Raw genomic sequence first — 19,312 nt, forward strand, 5'->3', positions numbered from 1 at the left:
CTTGTTCTAATTTCTTCTAATATGATGTAATTGATTTATTCAGTTTTATCAGGAAATCTTTGAGTCTCCCTTTCTGACTGAAACAGGAGAGTATTATAAACAAGAAGCTTCAAATTTATTGCAAGAATCAAACTGCTCACAGTATATGGAAAAGGTAAGAAATAAAACATATTAAATATGTTTATCTATTTTTGTATCTGGCCTGGTTTTATTTAACATCGTTCTTAGTTTTGGGGGGGGGTTTTGGTGGAAAAAGATGGTTTATTTAATCATTAACTCTGAGTTATAGTTATTATACAATAACATTGTTAAGTCATTGCTCTTGTTGTAACATTTTCCTGAGAAAACAGTACCCTTCCAGTGTTCATCATAATTGATGCTTTTTGATAAATCCTGACTGCCTGGATTAATATCTATGTACATTCTTGGCAGAATAATAAACTGGATTTCATGCTTAGTGGTTTGTTTAGAGAATAGGATAAGTGCAGAAGCTCTGTGTTGAGGTTTTTTTCTTCATTTAAAATGAGAGGAAAAATATGAGGGAAAATATAGTAATGTCTAGAATGACATTTGGATAAGTCACTCTTTTGGTCTGTTAAGTTCTTGGAAAGCTGAGAGACAACCCCACATGAGGTGGGTGTTTTTTTTTTTTTTGGAGACATGGTCTTGCTCTGATGCCCCGACTAGAGTGTAGTGGCTTGATCATGGCTCCCAGACTCAAGTGGTCCTCCTGTCTCAGCCTACCAAGTAGCTGGGACTACAGGCACACACCACCACGCCCAGCAACTTTTAAAATTTGTTATAGAGATGGGGTCTCGCTATGTTTCCCAGGCTGGTCTCAGAACTCCTCAACTCAAGCAGTCTTCCTGCCTCAGCCTCCCAAAGTGCTGGGATTATAGAAGTGAGCCATTGCACCCAACCAAGAAATTTTAATTGATCACTAAACCAGTACATACTGGTTATCATATGTTAAATTCCATTTATATTTTCTCAGTAGTAGAAGAAAAAAAAATGGTCATACAAATTAAATCACCATATATAAGCTATATTAGAATTTCTAGCCATGTTTTTTTATCTGCAGTGTTGTATTTCAGGCATTTTATTTTGGATGATTTGTGTTAGTTTATGAAGCCAGGAAAGCTCAAGTCGTGTAAGTGGATGAGCTGTCCTCCTACATCTGTAGGCCACAAGTTACAAAGCATCAGTGCTTACCGATACACTGTTCTGTCATCCACAAAGCCCAGATCTAAAGGTCTTAGTTGTTTGACTCTCTTCCTGCTTTTGTTACTAATTAGCTCTGTCCCCTGAGCAAATTATCTGGAACTTTACCCCCATCGATTAAGTTCAGGTTATACTAGATCAGTGGTTCTAAGCTCTTAGCCCTTATTGCACCTTAGACTCTTGTTGAAATCTCTAGATCCAGCCCTAAGAATCGCACACAGATTATCTGTGATACATACACTTTGCTCTATCTGGCTCTCAAAAAGATGCCACTGGCAAGTGCTGGCAGTAGCCCAGATGTCTGTCAGAAGTTGAAAGGATAAGCAAAATGTGATACATACGTCCTTTGGAATATTATTCATCCCGTGTAGTGAAAAACTCTCAAACCATGTTTTTTCTTCTGCTCTGACATCACAGCAATGCTCATCAGCACAGAAGGCTTCTGTAAACAAAGTTGTGGCTCTTTTCTCCCACTCACCAAGCAGCAGACACCAGCTAGGTGTCCTCCAGTTCAACTCTAACACCATCTACTTGAGATAGTGGCCGATCGCACAGATTGGGGGCTGAGTCTCCAAGACTGCCCTGCACACCCCCAGACACCAGTCACAAGGCTGGGCCTCCAGACTACTGACTGACTGGCTTTCAAGTTGAGGTCCTACAATACACTCTTTGGGTTCCATTAATTTGCTAGAGCAGCTTACAGAACTTAGGGAAACACTCGGTGTTTACTAGTTTATTAAGAAGGATATTTCAAAGGATATAATTAGACAACCACTTGAGGAGATACATAGGGCAAGATCTGAAATCATCCCCGAGTGCAGGAGCTTCTGTCCCTGTGGAACTGAGTCTTCTTCGATTTTTGTGGAAGCTTCATGATGTCAGTAGTCTTTCCCCCAGCGTACAGGGTGGGGTTTTCTCTGGGGAGGGTCTTATGACCCACAGTCAGAAAGGTAGGGCAAGATTAGAGTCCTGCCTTGAGGCAGGTGAAAGGAGAGTAGGAGAGAAATTCTGTTTCCTGAGACTCAACACACTCAACATTGTAACTAAAGACTGTAACTAGGACTAAGGGAGTTATGAACCAGGAACCACAGATGAAAACCAATGTACATGTATATCACAATACCACACAGTCTTAAAAAAGAATTGAAGTTATGATACTTGACACAACATGAATCAACCAAGAAAATGCTATGCTAAGTGAAAAAAACCAGACACAAAGGGGCAAATATTCTGTGGTTCAATTTATAGGAAATATCTAGAACAGACAAATTCAGAAGGACAGGAAGTAGATTAGAGGTTATGGGGGGGGGGGAAGATGTGGGGATTTGTTACTTAATGGTTATAAAGTTTCTGATGGGGTAATGAAAAATATTTGGAAGCAGACAATGGGGGTGGTTGCACAACACAGTGAGCGTTATTTAATGCCACTGAATTGCCCATGTAAAAATGGCTAATGTAAATTTTATTATCTATGTTTTTACCACAATTTAAAGCTGATAATGTAATATTATCAGCTTTACTGTATTACTGATTATGTATTACTGATAATGTAATATACCAAAACCATTGAATTTCACACTTTAAATGGGTGGATTATATAATATGTAAATTACATCTCAAGGTGTTAAAAGGGAGGGAGGGGCATTGGAATAAATTATGTTTGGAAAAGAGTGTTTATTAGAAAAGCTTATTTCAGGCCGGGCACGGTGGCTCAGACCTGTAATCGCAGCACTTTGGGAGGCTGAGGCGGGCAGATTACGTGAGTCCAGGAGTTCAAGACAAGCCTGGGCAACGTGGCAAAACCCCATCTCTACAAAAAGTTAAAAAACTAGCCACGCATGGTGGCGTGGTCATCTAGTCCTAGCTCTTGGGAGGCTGAAGTGGGAAGATCACTTGAGCCTGAGAGGCGTAAGTTGCAGTGAGCCAAGATTGTACCACTGCCCCCCTGCCTGGGCGACAGAGCGAGATCCTGTCTGACAAAAAAAGAAAGAAAAAGAAAAGCTCATTTCAGGGAATAATGTTGGACCATATTAGCTTCAAGGGCAAAATCCTGGACTTTGTTCTCCATTTAGTTAATTGGGAGATGAGTCAGTGCAGCCTTCCTGCCTCCCTTGCTGCATTCCTCTAGCTTTGGCCTTTCCTTCCCCCAGTGGTTTTACAGCTGTTTGAAGCCCTGCACTGGGGCAGTCCAACTTTGTCTACGTTTCTCTTGATATGCACCTCTCTCCCCTAAGTTATCATTGTTTTATGTTTTCCTTCTTTCATCCTCTTTCACCTCTCTCAGACCCACTGTAATTCCTGTTGCATAAGTTAATTTTAGCGAGCAGGTTAAAGTCACTGTAGTATGCTCTGAATGACTAATAGGCTTAATCCTTTTTATTTGTTATAAAAATAGCCCTTAAAGGATTTATTGTTAACCAAAATGCCTTTCTTAGCTGATGTGATATGTGGTGAACACTTTTGTCCTCTAGACGAGGGGTCCCCGACCCCCAGGCTGAGGACTAGTACTGACCTGTGGCCTGTTAGGAACCGGGGAGGACCAGTACTGACCTGTGGCCTGTTAGGAACCTGGCCGCACAGCAGGGAGTGAGCAGCCGCTGTGTGAGCAGCCACTGTGTGAGCATTACCTACCGCCTGAGCTTCGCCTCCTGTCACAGCAGCAGCATTAGATTCTCATAGATTCTCACAGGAGCGTGAACCCTATTGTGAACTCTGCATGCGAGGGGTCTAGGTTGTGCGCTCTTTAGAAGAATCTAATGACTGAGGATCTGAGGTGGAATACTTCATCTGGAAGCCACCTGCCCCCAACAATGCCGCCCCGACTCCGTCTGTGGAAAAAGTATCTTCCACCAAACCTGTCCCTGGTGGCTAAAAGATTAGGGACCCCTGCTCTAGACCCCTTCTTGCCCAACCTGAGTCTATGACTTTGCCCTGAACTCCTGGCTTCAAAGGGTCACACAATAAGAAAGATAGGACTGTGGGACCCTGCTGTCTAGAGCTTCATTTTTATAGAAAATTTCTGATATGCTTTCCAGGAATGATTTTCACTCCTTGTGCCCAGGCCAACTCAGCAGCACTCTCCAAAGTGCCAGGTGTATGTAGTTTCCTGGGAACACTTAATTTCAGAAACTCTAATTACACAGTTTCATGTTACAGAGTGTTTCCAAGCCTGTGCATTTGTCTGTGTATATATTGTTATTTTGTCTTGAGATAGAAATTAGTCAAATTCTTTGGTTATTTTCCTTATTGGCTAGTTCTTGTTAATATTAAACAGTGTTATTTGTAGCTCAGCGCTTTACGTAGGATAAACTTTAATGAGTCTTGATTGACACACTTGACTATGACTAAATGTATATTTACTTTCAACATTTTTATTTTTTATTTTTATTTTATTTTTATTTATTTATTTTTTGAGACAGAGCCTTGCTCTTATTGCCTAGGCTAGAGTGCAGGGGTGCGATGTCGGCTCACTGCAACCTCCTCCTCCCAGGTTCAAGCAGTTTTCCTGCCTCAGCCTCCTGAGTAGCTGGGTACTACAGGCACCTGCCACCACGCCTGGCTGATTTTTTGTATTTTTGTAGAGACGGGGTTTCACCATGTTGACCAGGTTGGTCTCAAACTCCTGACCTCATGTGATCTGCCTGCCTCGGCCTCCCAAAGTGCTGGGATTACAGGCATGAGCCACCTTACCTGGCCTTATTTTTATTTTTTTGAGACAACATCTCTCTCTGTCACACAGGCTGGAGTGCAGTGGCACAATCTCGGCTCACTGCAACCTCTGCCTCCCGGGATGAAGTGATTCTCCTGCCCCGGCCTCCTGAGGACCTAGGATTACAGGCATGCCCAGCTAATTTTTATATTTTTAGTAGAGACAGTGTTTCGCCATATTGGCCATGCTGGTCTTATACTCCTGACCTCAGGTGATCCACCTGTCTTGGCCTCCCAAAGTGCTGGGATTACTGGTGTGAGCCACCGTGTCTGGCCCCTACTTTCAAAAATTTTAATGAAATCTTTAATACGATAGTTAACTATCATGTACATACAGTTCCATTTACAAGAAGAGAAACCAACGTAAAATAATTAGATTCATCTACTTGATCTCAATATAATTTACTTTTTAATTTGATAGTTATTCATACAGAGATCACCTGTTCTGATTTTTAATCATCTGTACCCACTTTTCCTGTTACATGTTATGTTGTCCACGTAATTGGATGATGGTATAGGTAAATGAAGACAAAATGCAGACTCTTTAACTTTAGTTCTTGCTTATAAGACTGGTGGAATGTAGATGACAGCTCCTAGCTTAAATAAAAATTTGAAATGATTTATGGAATGTGGGTCTAAATTGCTTGTGTAACCCTTATTACCTTTGCCATGTTTAATTCAGCCATTAAAATTTGGCTGAATTACTTGCTGATATTACAGATTTTTCCTCATAGTAAAACTTTGTGTTCATGACTGTAAGAATATATTTCTGTAGGTTCTAGGTAGACTAAAAGATGAAGAAATTCGATGTCGAAAATACCTACATCCAAGTTCATATACTAAAGTGATTCATGAATGTCAGCAACGAATGGTAGCAGACCACTTACAGTTTTTACATGCAGAATGTCATAATATCATTCGACAAGAGAAAAAAAATGGTAAGTTTCTACCAAACATGTGAGTAGAAATTAAATTACACATCCACCTTTTATATCATCTTCTAGTCACTGTTGGTTTAATGCATGTTTTAGTAACAGTCTTTAAAATATTTTAAATAAACTTTGACAGATTATTAATACTTTATTTTGAAAGACTATTTTGGGCAAGTGTTTTCAAAGAGTGTTCTAAAATCAGAAGAAAAAGTGGGAAATTGTGTTTATACATTTTTATATATTACAAGAGCTAACTTCCTTAATACATTTAGAATTCCTGATAAACAGTGGGAATAAAGACAAAGACTATAAAAAGGAAATACAAATATTATATAACAAAAGTAATCATTTATATAACATGAAAAATAGCAATATCTGATTTTATTTTATTTTATTTTTGAGACAGAGTCTCACTCTGTCACCCAGGCTGGAGTGCAGTGGTGCGATCTTGGCTCACTGCAACTTCTGCCTCCTGGATTCAAGTGATTCTCCTGCCTCAGACTCCTGAGTAGCTGGGATTACAGGCGTGCATCACCACACCTGGCTAATTTTTTTGTATTTTTAGTAGAGACAGGGTTTCACCATGTTGGTCAGGCTGGTCTCGAACTCCTGACCTCATGATCTGCCTGAGTTAGTCTCCCAAAGTGCTGGAATTATAGGCTTGAGCCACCGCGCCCAGCCTCTCTGATTTTTTAACAAAACAAAAAACATGCATTAATTTTATAAGGAGGAAAGATAATAAATATGTATGTTTTATTTAATTAATTTATTTTTTTGAGATGGAGTCTCGCTCTGTCACCTAGGCTGGAGTGCAACGGCACAGTTTTGGCTCACTGCAACCCCTGCCTCCCAGGTTCAAGCAATACTGCCTCAGGCTCCCGAGTAGCTGGGATTGCAGGTGCGTGCCACCACACCCGGCTAATTTTTGTATTTTTAGTAGAGATAGCATTTCACCGTGTTGGCCTCCTGGTCTTGAGCTCCTGACCTCAGATGATCCACTTGCCCCGGCCTCCCAAAGTGCTGGGATTACAGGTGTGAGTCACTGCGCCTGGCCATTAATCAGGTTTTTGTTTTGTTTTGTTTTGTTTTGTTTTTTCTTCTTGAGACGGAGTCCCGCCCTGTCACCCAGGCTGGAGCGCAGTGGTGCGATCTTGGCTCACTGTAACCTCTACCTCCCGGGTTCAAGAGAGTCTCCTGCCTCAGACTCCCGAGTAGCTGGGACTACAGGCGCCTGCCCCCACACCTGGCTAATTTTTGTATTTTTAGTAAAGATGGGGCTTCACTCTGTTGGCCAGGCTGGTCTCGAACTCCTGAGCTCGTGATCCGCCCGCCTCCGCCTCCCAAAGTGCTGGGATTATAGACGTGAGCCACCAGCGCCCGGCTGCATGTTTTTTAAAGCAACATTGATTTCATAGACCCAGGACAATGTAGTCAAAACACAATTTTAATTCCAAAAGTCACTGTCTTGAAGAGTATGATGGAAAGACTTTAATGGCCAGCAAGACTTATTGTAAAACCTATAATAATTAAGACAGTGAGGCATTGGTACAAGGACAGACAGATATCCCAATAAAATGAGAGACCCCAGAAACAACCCACGCATATGTGGCCACTTGATGTAAGACCAAGGTGGCGCTGCAGAGCACCAAGTAAAAGATGGTCTTTTCAACACACATTGCTCAGTCAATTGGATATCCATTTCGGAAGAAAATGAAATTTGATCACTACGTCAGATACCATATACAAAATCAGTTCACTAGAGTTTTTATCTAAATGTACAAGGTAAAAAAAATAACACTTCTAGAAGATAATATCGGAGAATATCTTCATAACCTTGAGATAGGGAAAGATATTTTAAATAGGACACAAAAAGCCCAAACCACAAAGAAACAATTGATCCAGTGAACTACATTAAAATGAAAAACTTTGGATTATTAAAAGGCCATTAAGAGGGAGGAAGATTGCTTGAGCTCAGGAGTTCAAGACCAGCCTGGGCAACATGACACTATCCCATCTCTACAAAAAAATACAAGCATTAGCCAGGTAGGGTGGTGTGCACCTGTGGTCCCATCTACTTGGGAGGCTGAGGTGGGAGGATCACTCATGCCTGGAAGGTGGTGGTTGCAGTGAGCTGAGATCCTGCCAGAGCACTCCAGCCTGGGTGACAGAGTAAGACCCTGTCTCAAAAAAAAAAAAAAAGCCATTAAAACCACTGGATCATCAGAAGACACTTATAGGGTAATGTAGCTGCAGTAGTAAAGATTTATATCCAAAATCTAAAATGGCCAAAAAACAGACACTGCAGAATAGAAGATACCCAGATGGCCAATAAACATAAAAAGAAATGTGAAGCAGCAGGAGATTTTGAACACTGAAGTGAGAGTATAAATTGATGCAACTACTTTGGGAAACTGGCATTGACTGCTAAGTGGGATATATTATGTATATTTTATGATCCAGCAGTTCTACTTCTAAACGTATAACCACCCCACCGTACCTTCTGACCGCCAGTGCCTGGACATATGTACAGAAAGACTTACAGGAATGTTCATATTATTAGTATTTGTAATAGCTCCGTAAACTGGAACAGCTCAAATGTCCAGTAACTATAGAATAGTACAGTATATTCACACAATGGAATATTATAGAGGAGTGGAAATGAACAAATTAAAGCCAGGTACAACAACATAGATGATCCTTATACACATTTTGTTGAACACAAGAAGCCAGATGTGAAAGAATTGTGTGATCCCATTTTTATATATAGTTCAAACTCATCTGTGATTTAGAAGTCACAGCAGTGGTTACCTTTGCAGAGGAGCAAGAGTGTGTGATTGGAAGGAGGCGTGAAGGGGACTCCTGGGTGTAGGTAATGCCTATTTCTTATCCTGCGTGTGATTACATGGGTGTGTTGTGTATTCACTTGCAATAATTCAGTAAGATACACACTTATGGTTTGTATACTTCTCTGTGTATGTATGATGCTTTAATAAAACATTTAAAATAAAACCTACTACACTGAGAGATCATTATTTACCTCCCAGTGTTAGAGATCAAAACGTTTGGTAACACATTGTTGGCAAAGGAACTCTCTGCTGTTGGCAGCTGTGGTTAGAAGGATCTGTCTACAAGATTAAACTTTGACACAGTAACCTCACTTTTGGGAATTTATGTTGCATATATTCTTGCTCATGTATAAGATTATTGATTGCAACATTGCAATATCAAGAGACTGGAAACCACCTGAATTTCCATCAGTTGTTAAGAAATTATAATATATCCACATAATGGAGTACTGTGCAGCTGTAAAATACATAGAAATGCTTTGTGTACTGATAGGAAAAGACTACTAAGTTAAAATGTGTTCTGAAGCTACAAGTAATATACAAAATACAGTACACTGTATTAAAAGGGGCAAAGGGAAGAATATATGTATTCCCTTGACTTTGCACAAAATATCTTTGGGAAGATGTTAAATAACCACATCCCTTTGCTGTGGGGAGAGGGGCTTGGGTGGCTGGGAGGTGGGCATGGGGGACTTTTCTCTGGGTACTCTGCACTTGGACCCATATATTGTATTCCTGCACTTGGATCCATATATTACCTAATAAATGAAAATATTTAGGAGTTAATCCTCAGATGTCTTTTTCCTCTCAGACATGGCAAATATGTACGTCTTACTCCGTGCTGTGTCCACTGGTTTACCTCATATGATTCAGGAGCTACAAAACCACATCCATGATGAGGGCCTTCGAGCAACCAGCAATCTTACTCAGGAAAACGTGAGTTGTGTGGGGAACTGCAGTGTTTTCCTCCTAATCAGATCCATCGTGGAGTCTTTCCTTGACTTTACTGTTTTGAAAGATGAAAGAAAAAGTCTTACCATGCCAACAAAAGAAATGTCTTTATTCAAATATTTTAAACCTAGAGCTTGTTGGACTCATTTTGGAATTATCAAATTATTAGAAAGCTATTGATGAGATAGGCTGCTGCTTAGCCATACAGAGGTGTCTGTTGAACAGTTGTTAACTTTTCACAGAAAAATAAGCTTGCCATTTCTAAGTAACTGTGTTTTTGTGTAATTGGCGTTGATAACATAATTTGTTGTCATGGTAGTAGTATTAATCAGCGGTAATGTAGACAACTTGTAATTTTCCTCCTTTCCATATTCTGTGAATTTGGTTGTCTAGGAAGCAAATTTAGATTAAAATAATCTTCTGTAAGTATATGCTTGCTGCCCCAAATGCCCGAAACAATAACCCTCGTATCCCTAATACTCATCTTCCTTGAGTACTTTGCCAATCACGTGACTGTAACAGTTTGTCTTTCCCATCACCAAATCTTGTTATTACTGGTGAGGGTTGATGAACAAGAGACGTAACTTCAAATGTTACTATCTCTTTTTTTTTTTTTTTTTTTTTTTTTTTTTTGAGACGGAGTCTCGCTCTGTCGCCCAGGCTGGAGTGCAGTGACCGGATCTTAGCTCACTGCAAGCTCCGCCTCCCGGATTTACGCCATTCTCCTGGCTCAGCCTCCCGAGTAGCTGGGACTACAGGCGCCCGCCACCTCGCCCGGCTAGTTTTTTGTATTTTTTAGTAGAGACGGGGTTTCACTGTGTTAGCCAGGATGGTCTCTATCTCCTGACCTCGTGATCCACCCGTCTCGGCCTCCCAAAGTGCTGGGATTACAGGCTTGCGCCACCGCACCCGGCGTTACTATCTCTTCTTAAGTAGAGCTGTTTGCCCTTAATCTGTAAGATAGTATCTGTCACGCCTGTAATCCCAGCACTTTGGGAGGCCGAGGTGGGCGGATCACGAGATCAGAAGATTGACACCATCCTGGCTAACATGGTGAAACTCCGTCTCTACTAAAAATACAAAAAATTAGCCGGGCATGTTGGCGGGCGCCTGTAGTCCCAGCTACTCAGGAGGCTGAGGCAGGAGAATGGCGTGAACCCAGGAGACGGAGCTTACAGTGAGCCAAGATCACACGACTGCACTCCAGCCTGGGCGACAGAGTGAGACTCCGTCTCAAAAAAAAAAAAAAAAAAAAACAAAAGATAATATCTGTGTGTATGTGTGTAGCCGTCACTGTTTAGGAGCACTTTTTAGAGGCTGTTACCTTAGCGACAGATTGGTCTTTGGCAAGTAATAATTTTTAGTTTTTATGTTCTGCCACAATAATGTGTAAGTTTTCTATTTTTTAATTTCTTCAAATTCCTTTTACCACAGTTTTCTATTTTTGTGGAACTATTAGTTTGTATTATGCAGATTTATTACTCTGTATTATTTGTCACACTTACTAGCTTACGTTATTACGTTTATAGATTCCATGTCCAATGACATGGGGCATGGAAGCATAGAATTTTGTGTCAAGGCTGGGAGATTGCCGGGCGCGGTGGCTCAAGCCTGTAATCCCAGCACTTTGGGAGGCCGAGACGGGTGGATCACGAGGTCAGGAGATCGAGACCATCCTGGCTAACAAGGTGAAACCCCCGTCTCTACTAAAAAATACTAAAAAACTAGCCGGGCGAGGTGGCGGACGCCTGTAGTCCCAGCTACTCCGGAGGCTGAGGCAGGAGAATGGCGTAAACCCGGGAGGCGGAGCTTGCAGTGAGCTAAGATCCGGCCACTGCACTCCAGCCCGGGCGACAGAGCGAGACTCCGTCTCAAAAAAAAAAAAAAAAAAAAAAAGGCTGGGAGATGGAAACATAAGTGAATACATTTGTAGTAGACTCAAATCCAGCTGACTTAGTTAAGTCTTAGGTAGTAATTTCTTCACGGTTATCTCCATTAAGAGGGAAAACTCACTTTTGCACTATTAGGTATTTCTTCTCTCTGAGATGTGAGGGATTGTCTTGCTGAGTTCAAGGGGTCTCTGTTCTCAGGGTTACTGGCTTTTTAACTCTCCTCTCTCTCAGCCTTCAGTGACTTTGCAGGCAGTCTTTGCTTATATAAGCCTCTATGAAAGTGATAGACCTGGTAGTTCAGGTCTTGTTATCCTTAAGTTATTCCAACACAGTAGAAAAGTATGCTTTTGTTGGCTTCTTATGGCAGGTACTAGACAGGCTATGACATTAGCTTGTTGTGTTGAATGACAAGCTGTTTTCTTTCTTTTTTGTGTGTTTTTGTTTTTTTTTTTTCTGAGACGGAGTCTTGCTCTGTCGCCCAAGCTGGAATGCAGTGGTGCGATCTCTGCTCACTGCAACCTCCACCTCCCTGGTTCAAGTAATTCCCCTGCCTCAGCTTCCCGAGTAGCTTGGATTACAGGTGCACGCCACCACGCCTGGCTAATTTTTTTGTATTTTTAGTAGAGACAGTGTTTCACCATGTTCGCCAGACTGGTCTCGAACTCCTGACCTCAGGCAATCCGCCTGCCTCGGCCTCCCAAAGTGCTGGGATTATAGGCGTGAGCCACCATGCCCGGCTGACCAGCTATTTTCAACACCAAAGTTTTAAATTTTTAAAACCACTTTCTGAGAAGTGTGCATGTGTAAAACATAATTTCCTTGAGGAAAAATTTACTCAAGTCTAATAAACCTAGTAGTTTATCCTTGAACCTTTTAAAATGTGGTTTTGTACTTATATTTCATATTTTTAGATGCCGACACTATTTGTGGAGTCAGTTTTGGAAGTGCATGGTAAATTTGTTCAACTTATCAACACTGTTTTGAATGGTGATCAGCACTTCATGAGTGCATTGGATAAGGTAAGTTTTAAATACGTATATACTATATATGTACATAAAGCTCTGTCATTCTTTAGGCAGTTTCAGGATTAGACTCCTGGTATGAGATTTCTGACCTCGATATGGAGATTAAAGATGAAATTCAAAATGGAAATAACTTTTAAATTATTAACTGAATAGTAAATTGAATGCTTGTAGAATTTCCCATGATTATACTATATAAGGGGAATTTTTAATCTGATATCTTCTGGATAGACATGCATAATTTTACAATTTTTAGTACTGATTTTTTTCTGTGGCCATAATACTTAGGCTATATTGAATAATATTTGAAAAGAGAATAGATATGTTTTACGTGAACTTTTGTATACTTTAAAGGAAAGTTACTTACAAGATTGTTGTACGTTTTTTTTTTAAGTAGTGTTATTTTATCTGTTCAAATTTTGGTAATGAGTTACAGAGTATCTTGCAATAGCAACAGGATGTATAGATATTTTGTAATTAGAGAATAAAGTCAGAGGAGTCTACTGTGTTAGGTGGGAAAATATTAACAAACTACCAGCAATGCTGTGTTGTATGTGGCGGGGTAATTTTGGATGTACAGATTATGGCCTATATTGAACTAGCTGTACTTTTTCCCTATGGCTGGTGGTTAATTATGGCCTGTTTTTTATGTAGGCCCTTACGTCGGTTGTAAATTACAGAGAACCTAAGTCTGTTTGCAAAGCACCTGAACTGGTAAGTTTGGTGTTTGCTGAAAAGTAATCTTAGGAAAAGTCAGTATTAGAAAAGGAAAACTGAGAATATCAAATTAATTTGGTTTTTGTAGCATTTTTCAGAAAAACAGAAGGAAAATTGTCTACATTGTATATAGTTTGGCATTTATGTAAGGAATGCAACATACCGTGTGTCTTTTCTTAAAAAATAATCATTTTACAAAGTTTGGGTTTTAATGTATGTCTATTTTGAAATAATTTGTAATACTTTTCATGTAGATTGTTATATCTGAAATCTAAAGGAAATCTGATGATAAAGTTTGGGTAACCTTTGAAGGAAACTTGCTTACAAGGTTTTTGTAACTTTTTTTAAAGTACTTGTTCAATGTCAAAAATTATAAAACCACTCGAAACTCACCCAGGTGTTCTTTTAAAAGTTTATATTACCCATATCAGTTGCTTTATTGGTCAATAAGTGATGATTCGATATTTGACTTGTTCTTTTAAAAAATTTACCTTATGATGTGTATTTTATTTAGTTTACACTTATGATTATTACATAAAGCTTTAGAAGCCTGGTGTGGTTGTGCATGCCTGTAGTCCCAACTGCTTGGGAGGCTGAGGCAGGAGGATCCTTTGAGCCTAGGAGTTTGAGGCTGCAGTGAGCTATGATGTTGTCCACTGCAATCCAGCCTGGGCGACAGAGCAAGACCCAGTCTCTTAAAAAAACAGTAAAAACTCTGTCCACTGATCTTATCTTGTATCACCACTTTGCCTCCTTTGAGGCATGATATATACAGAAGCAACCTTTGTAAGATTTATTATCAATTTCTACATGAGCTTGCTAAGTACTGTGACAACTTACTGAAGAAGTCGGCGAAAGGGATGACAGAGAATGAAGTGGAAGACAGGCTCACGAGCTTCATCACGGTGTTCAAATATATTGATGACAAGGATGTCTTTCAAAAGGTATGTTGTGAACAAAAAAGTTTTGTTTGTGTTTTGGTCAACTTTATTTCTGAATGCTAAATCATTAGAAAGGAAGTGATCTTTTAAAATATTTTTAAATGCAGTTCTACGCAAGAATGCTGGCAAAACGTTTAATTCATGGGTTATCCATGTCTATGGACTCTGAAGAAGCCATGATCAACAAATTAAAGGTAATGTAAGTCTTTAATCTGGTACTGTCCTAGAAATTCACTCACAAGCACGTAAAGATGTTCATTGCAGCATTGTATGCAGTAACAGGAAACAATTCATCCAGTTAAATGTATATTTTTATATTCACACAGTGGGATATACAAATACTATATTAAAAGGACAAAATATGTATGTTTATATATGAAGATTCACAGGATAATCAGTATTAACGATAAAAGATTATTACTACTTTAAATGAATACACCTAAAATATTCCTTTAAGTACAAATTTTGGAGTGCAATTCCATTTCAATTTATTTTTACATCATTTCAGCTTGCTTGCACACCGATAAGTGGTAGCAGATTTTTATTTCTCTTGCGTTATTCAATAACTTTTCTTGCATAGTAGACATTTTGAATATAATATGCACTCCTTTTTTCCTTTTTTTTTTTTAAGAGATAGGATCTCACTCTGTTGCCCAGGCTGGACTCTAACTCCTGGGCTCAAACGATCCTCCGGCCTCAGCCTCCTGAGCAGCTGGGACAACAGGTGTGCACCACTTCACCCAGTTGCTATGTGCTCTTTTTTAAACCTACAAAAAAGAAACAAAAAAACAACTAGGTTTTTAATTTCTAAAAGTAAGAGTTGGCCAGGTGTGGTGGCTCACACCTGTAATAGTAGCACTTTGGGAGGCCAAGGCGGGTAGATTGTTTGGGCTCAGTAGTTCGAGACCAGCCTGGGAAACATGGCAAAACCCTGTCTCTACCAAAAATACAAAAGTTAGCTGGGCTTGGTGGCTAGTCCCAGTTACTCAGGAGGTTGAGGTGGGAGGATTGCTGGAGCCTGGGACATTGAGGCTGCTGTGAGCCATGATCACACCACTGCACTCCATCCTGAGTGACAGAGCAAGACCCTGCCTCTAAATAGATTAATTACCCAAAAAAAAGTAGTGTTAATGAGCTTTTTATATTTCAAGATTAGAGATTCAGATTTTCTGACCTGGTAACAACATAATTTTGAATTTTTTTTTTTTTTTTTGAGACGGAGTCTTGCTCTGCCACCCAGGCTGGAGTGCAGTGGCCGGATCTCAGCTCACTGCAAGCTCCGCCTCCCGGGTTTACGCCATTCTCCGGCCTCAGCCTCCCAAGTAGCTGGGACTACAGGCGTCCGCCTCGTCGCCCAGCTAGTTTTTTGTATTTTTAAGTAGAGACAGGGTTTCACCGTATTAGCCAGGATGGTCTCGATCTCCTGACCTCGTGATCCGCCTGTCTCGGCCTCCCAAAGTGCTGGGATTACAGGCTTGAGCCACCGCGCCCGGCCCCCTATAATTTTGAATAATTTTAAAGAAATAATTGTCTTCATTACTCAGTAGATGCTATTAAAAATATGCCTAATATGCCTAAGTAGACCTTTTTCAGTTGACTACTGGCTGGAGTATTCCCAGTAATCATTTATGTAATCTTTCATTTGATACTATCTGTAAACCTTATAAGAGCCAGCAGCTGTGGTATGCGCCAATAGTCCCAGCTACTGGGAGAGTGAGATAGGAGGATGGCTTGAGCCCAGGAGTTCGAAGTTGTAGTGCACCACGATGGCTCCAATGAATAGCCACTGTGTTGCAGCATGGGCAACAGTGAGACCCCATGTCTTTAAAACAAAACACAACATAAAATCCTTATAAGGTATCTTATGTATAGTAATGGGGCATTTTGCAGTGCTGAAATAAGAGATGAATGTATAAAAAAGTTTTTGTTTATGGGGAGATTTATTGTTCCTAGATAGGTGGTTTTTATTCACTTATTTAAAATATGCCTTTAAAAAGAAAGAAAGTTTGAAAGGTTTTGATTAGTTGCTTTGACTTATGAGGAATATATTACTAGTCCTTGGGTGTAAGTGTACATGCAAGAACCTTTGACCAAAGACCTAGCAATACTGACACATTCTTATTAACCAGTATGACTTATTATTTTTCTTTTGAAGTCATGTATTTTCTAAAACTTTTTTTATAGCAAGCCTGTGGTTATGAGTTTACCAGCAAGCTACATCGGATGTATACAGATATGAGTGTCAGCGCTGATCTCAACAATAAGTTCAACAATTTTATCAAAAACCAAGACACAGTAATAGATTTGGGAATTAGTTTTCAAATATATGTTCTACAGGTATGAATATGTGTTTTACTATGAGCATTTACTAATCATTTCAGGACTTTGATACAAAGGATTCATAAATGGATGCCTGATTACGTTTGGTTCTGTCAGTAGATCGTGGCTTCCAAAGTCCTATTGATTTGGGCTGGGCGTGGTAGCCTTTGAGAGGCCAAAGCGGGCAGATCTCTTGAGCTCAGGAGTTCCAGACCAGCCTGACCAACACAGTGAAAACTCATCTCTACTAAAAATACAAAAATTAGCCAGGCGTGGTGATGCGTGCCTGTAATCCCAGTTACTGGGGAGGCAGAGACAGGAGAATCACTTGAACCACCGGAGGCGGAGGTTGCAGTGAGCGGAGATGGTGCCACTGCATTGCAGCCTGGGTGATGGAGTGAGACTCTATCTCAGGGGGGAAAAAAAAAGTCCTATTGATTTGGAATGAAATGTGCCATAATAGAAATACTCAGATTTTATCAGCATTTTGAGGAAGAAAAAAATGTTTTAGATGTTTAGATTATTTAATAAATATTTACTTTCAATTTAGATGTTGATCCATTTAGCTTATTTTTTCCTTCTAGGCTGGTGCATGGCCTCTTACTCAGGCTCCTTCATCTACGTTTGCAATTCCCCAGGAATTAGAAAAAAGTGTACAGATGGTAAGTTTGCAGGAAATATACTAGAAGACTAAAGGAATTTTAATAATTGTCTTCATATTGTATCACCTTTAATATTTTTTCAAAGTCTTAAGGGTTCACGTGATAAAAATAGATTCACAAATTATAGTCAATCTGCCCTTTGGGAAGAATGTAAGTTGTTGTAGTTACTAATATTAAAACTAAAATGCTAAGAATGTCATACAGTTCTTTGTCAAAGCATGTCTCTTATTCTGAATAAATCTGTCATCTGCTATTAAGCAGTTTTAAATTATAAAAATGTTGATATCAGAAGAAAGCTTAGAATTCAACACTTAAAATATCACTTACCAGTTTTCCTTTTGAATTTTGACCAAATACCTCATTCAACTCTTGTAATATTTTTTGTTTCTGTCCTGTAATGTAGGTGAGTATATGTGAAGTAACTGCTGGTAGAGTAAGTAGTAACAGTGATCGACAGTGGTAATAATAGAGGAGAGTGCTGTAACCAGTCAGGTAGGTTTCAGGAAGGCAAGCATGATAGACTTTCAGAATAGGAGGCTAAATTAGGACTTCTTACATCTTCTCTGAAAAGACATTGTAGCACAGACTGTTTTAGAAACCATGAAGAAGAGCATTTGTGCAGACATTCATTGGATGAGGCAGACTATAATCCAAGGTTATTACAAATTTTGCAGAAAGGATACATCCCAAAGTGCTGGGATTTCAGGCATGAGCCACCATGCCTGGCCTTGGCAGTCTTTTACATTTCTTTTTAAAAATCCTGTGTCCCTGATTGAAATTAAGGGAGGGAATAGGAGCTGACAGAAATGAAGTTTCCCTTTAGTTTTTTTCTTTCCTCTTTCCTTGAAATAATTATTTTCCATTTATAGTTTTTACTCCTTAAACTTTATTGATGTATAGCCTTCATCAGGTTTTAGTTTTCCCATTTACAAATAGGAAGTGAGTTTCTTTCTGTCTCTAAAATTCTGATTCCAAAAATACTGTTCTCTCCATTTGAATTGTCTCCAATTACCAGTAGAGGGAGTTTGTCCTTTATTTTTTTCTAGTAAAGTCCAAGTTTTCAGACACATAGGATTGAAATCCATTTGTATACTTAATAATGTACAGTTTTCACATGTAAATTAATTCATCCTGCCTTAGTGATGATTTGCATTTTTTTACATCTTAATCTTAAATATGACTATTTATCAAGAATTACCTTTATTTTACACCAAAGTGTCTCAAAACTGTAGAATTAAAGATGTAGTTAAAAATAATTTCTTTTATACTTTAGGCCAATAAATCTTAATTGTTACATTTCTTTTTTACCTAGGCCAAAACCCTGAATAATATTAAGAAGTATTTAAAGTAGCTGGGTGTGGTGGCTCACGCCTGTAATCCCAGCACTTTGGGAGGCCGAGGTGGGCGGATCACGAGGTCAGGAGATTGAGACCGTCCTGGCTAACACAGTGAAACCCCGTCTCTACTAAAAATACAAAAAATTAGCCGGGTGTGGTGGCATGCACCTGTAGTCCCAGCTACTCAGGAGGCTGAGGCCGGAGAATCGGTTGAACCCAGGAGGCGGAGGTTGCAGTGAGCCGAGATTGCGCTGCTGCACTCTAACCTGGGCGATAGAGCGAGACTCCATCTCAAAAAAAAAATAAAATAAAATAAAAAGAAGAAGTATCTAAAGTAGAGTATAATAATGTAGCTATCTATTAAAGGTAAATAAACTCATTGAATTTTTAAGGCTCTTTGAGATCTAATTAATGCCCTTAAAGGGCATTAATTTCTTACTAATAAGCTTTGCTAACACAATTATTTTAATGACATAACCAAGGAAGGTTTTATAACTTTGGTCTTTGTAGTGCCGGATGAAATGATGAATTTATTGGAGTCTGTTCTTGACTAGCTATAGAAATGAGAGTCTTTGTAGTCAGATTTTAAATGTAAGTATGAGTCCGTATCTTCTTTTGGCATATTGATATTATCATCAATAAAACTTTACCAAATATTAGTATTGAAGAGGTAAAACATGTTTTTAGAGCATGGAATATACATTTTAAAGCCAGTTTTGCACTTTAAATTATGAGCATTTTAAAGCTGGAATTTATCATTTCCA

At 39.5% G+C, this 19,312-nt stretch overlaps 1 protein-coding gene across 3 annotated transcripts in view; it reads left to right on the forward strand.

Annotated features, from left to right (window-relative positions):
- CUL2 (cullin 2) overlaps positions 1-19,312 on the forward strand; it is an 88,749-nt gene that overhangs the window by 51,626 nt on the left and 17,811 nt on the right. For all 3 annotated transcript variants that reach the window (XM_030941101.1, XM_030941102.1, XM_030941103.1), the window contains exons 8-16: positions 44-154; positions 5,705-5,867; positions 9,519-9,643; positions 12,462-12,569; positions 13,227-13,286; positions 14,105-14,233; positions 14,338-14,424; positions 16,415-16,567; positions 17,134-17,211. In XM_030941101.1, coding sequence (XP_030796961.1) covers positions 44-154; positions 5,705-5,867; positions 9,519-9,643; positions 12,462-12,569; positions 13,227-13,286; positions 14,105-14,233; positions 14,338-14,424; positions 16,415-16,567; positions 17,134-17,211 — 1,014 coding nt within the window. The remainder of the gene's footprint in view (positions 1-43; positions 155-5,704; positions 5,868-9,518; positions 9,644-12,461; positions 12,570-13,226; positions 13,287-14,104; positions 14,234-14,337; positions 14,425-16,414; positions 16,568-17,133; positions 17,212-19,312) is intronic.

The sequence above is a fragment of the Rhinopithecus roxellana genome, chromosome 11 (genome assembly GCF_007565055.1).
Source record: "Rhinopithecus roxellana isolate Shanxi Qingling chromosome 11, ASM756505v1, whole genome shotgun sequence".
Classification (NCBI taxonomy): Eukaryota; Metazoa; Chordata; class Mammalia; order Primates; family Cercopithecidae; genus Rhinopithecus; species Rhinopithecus roxellana.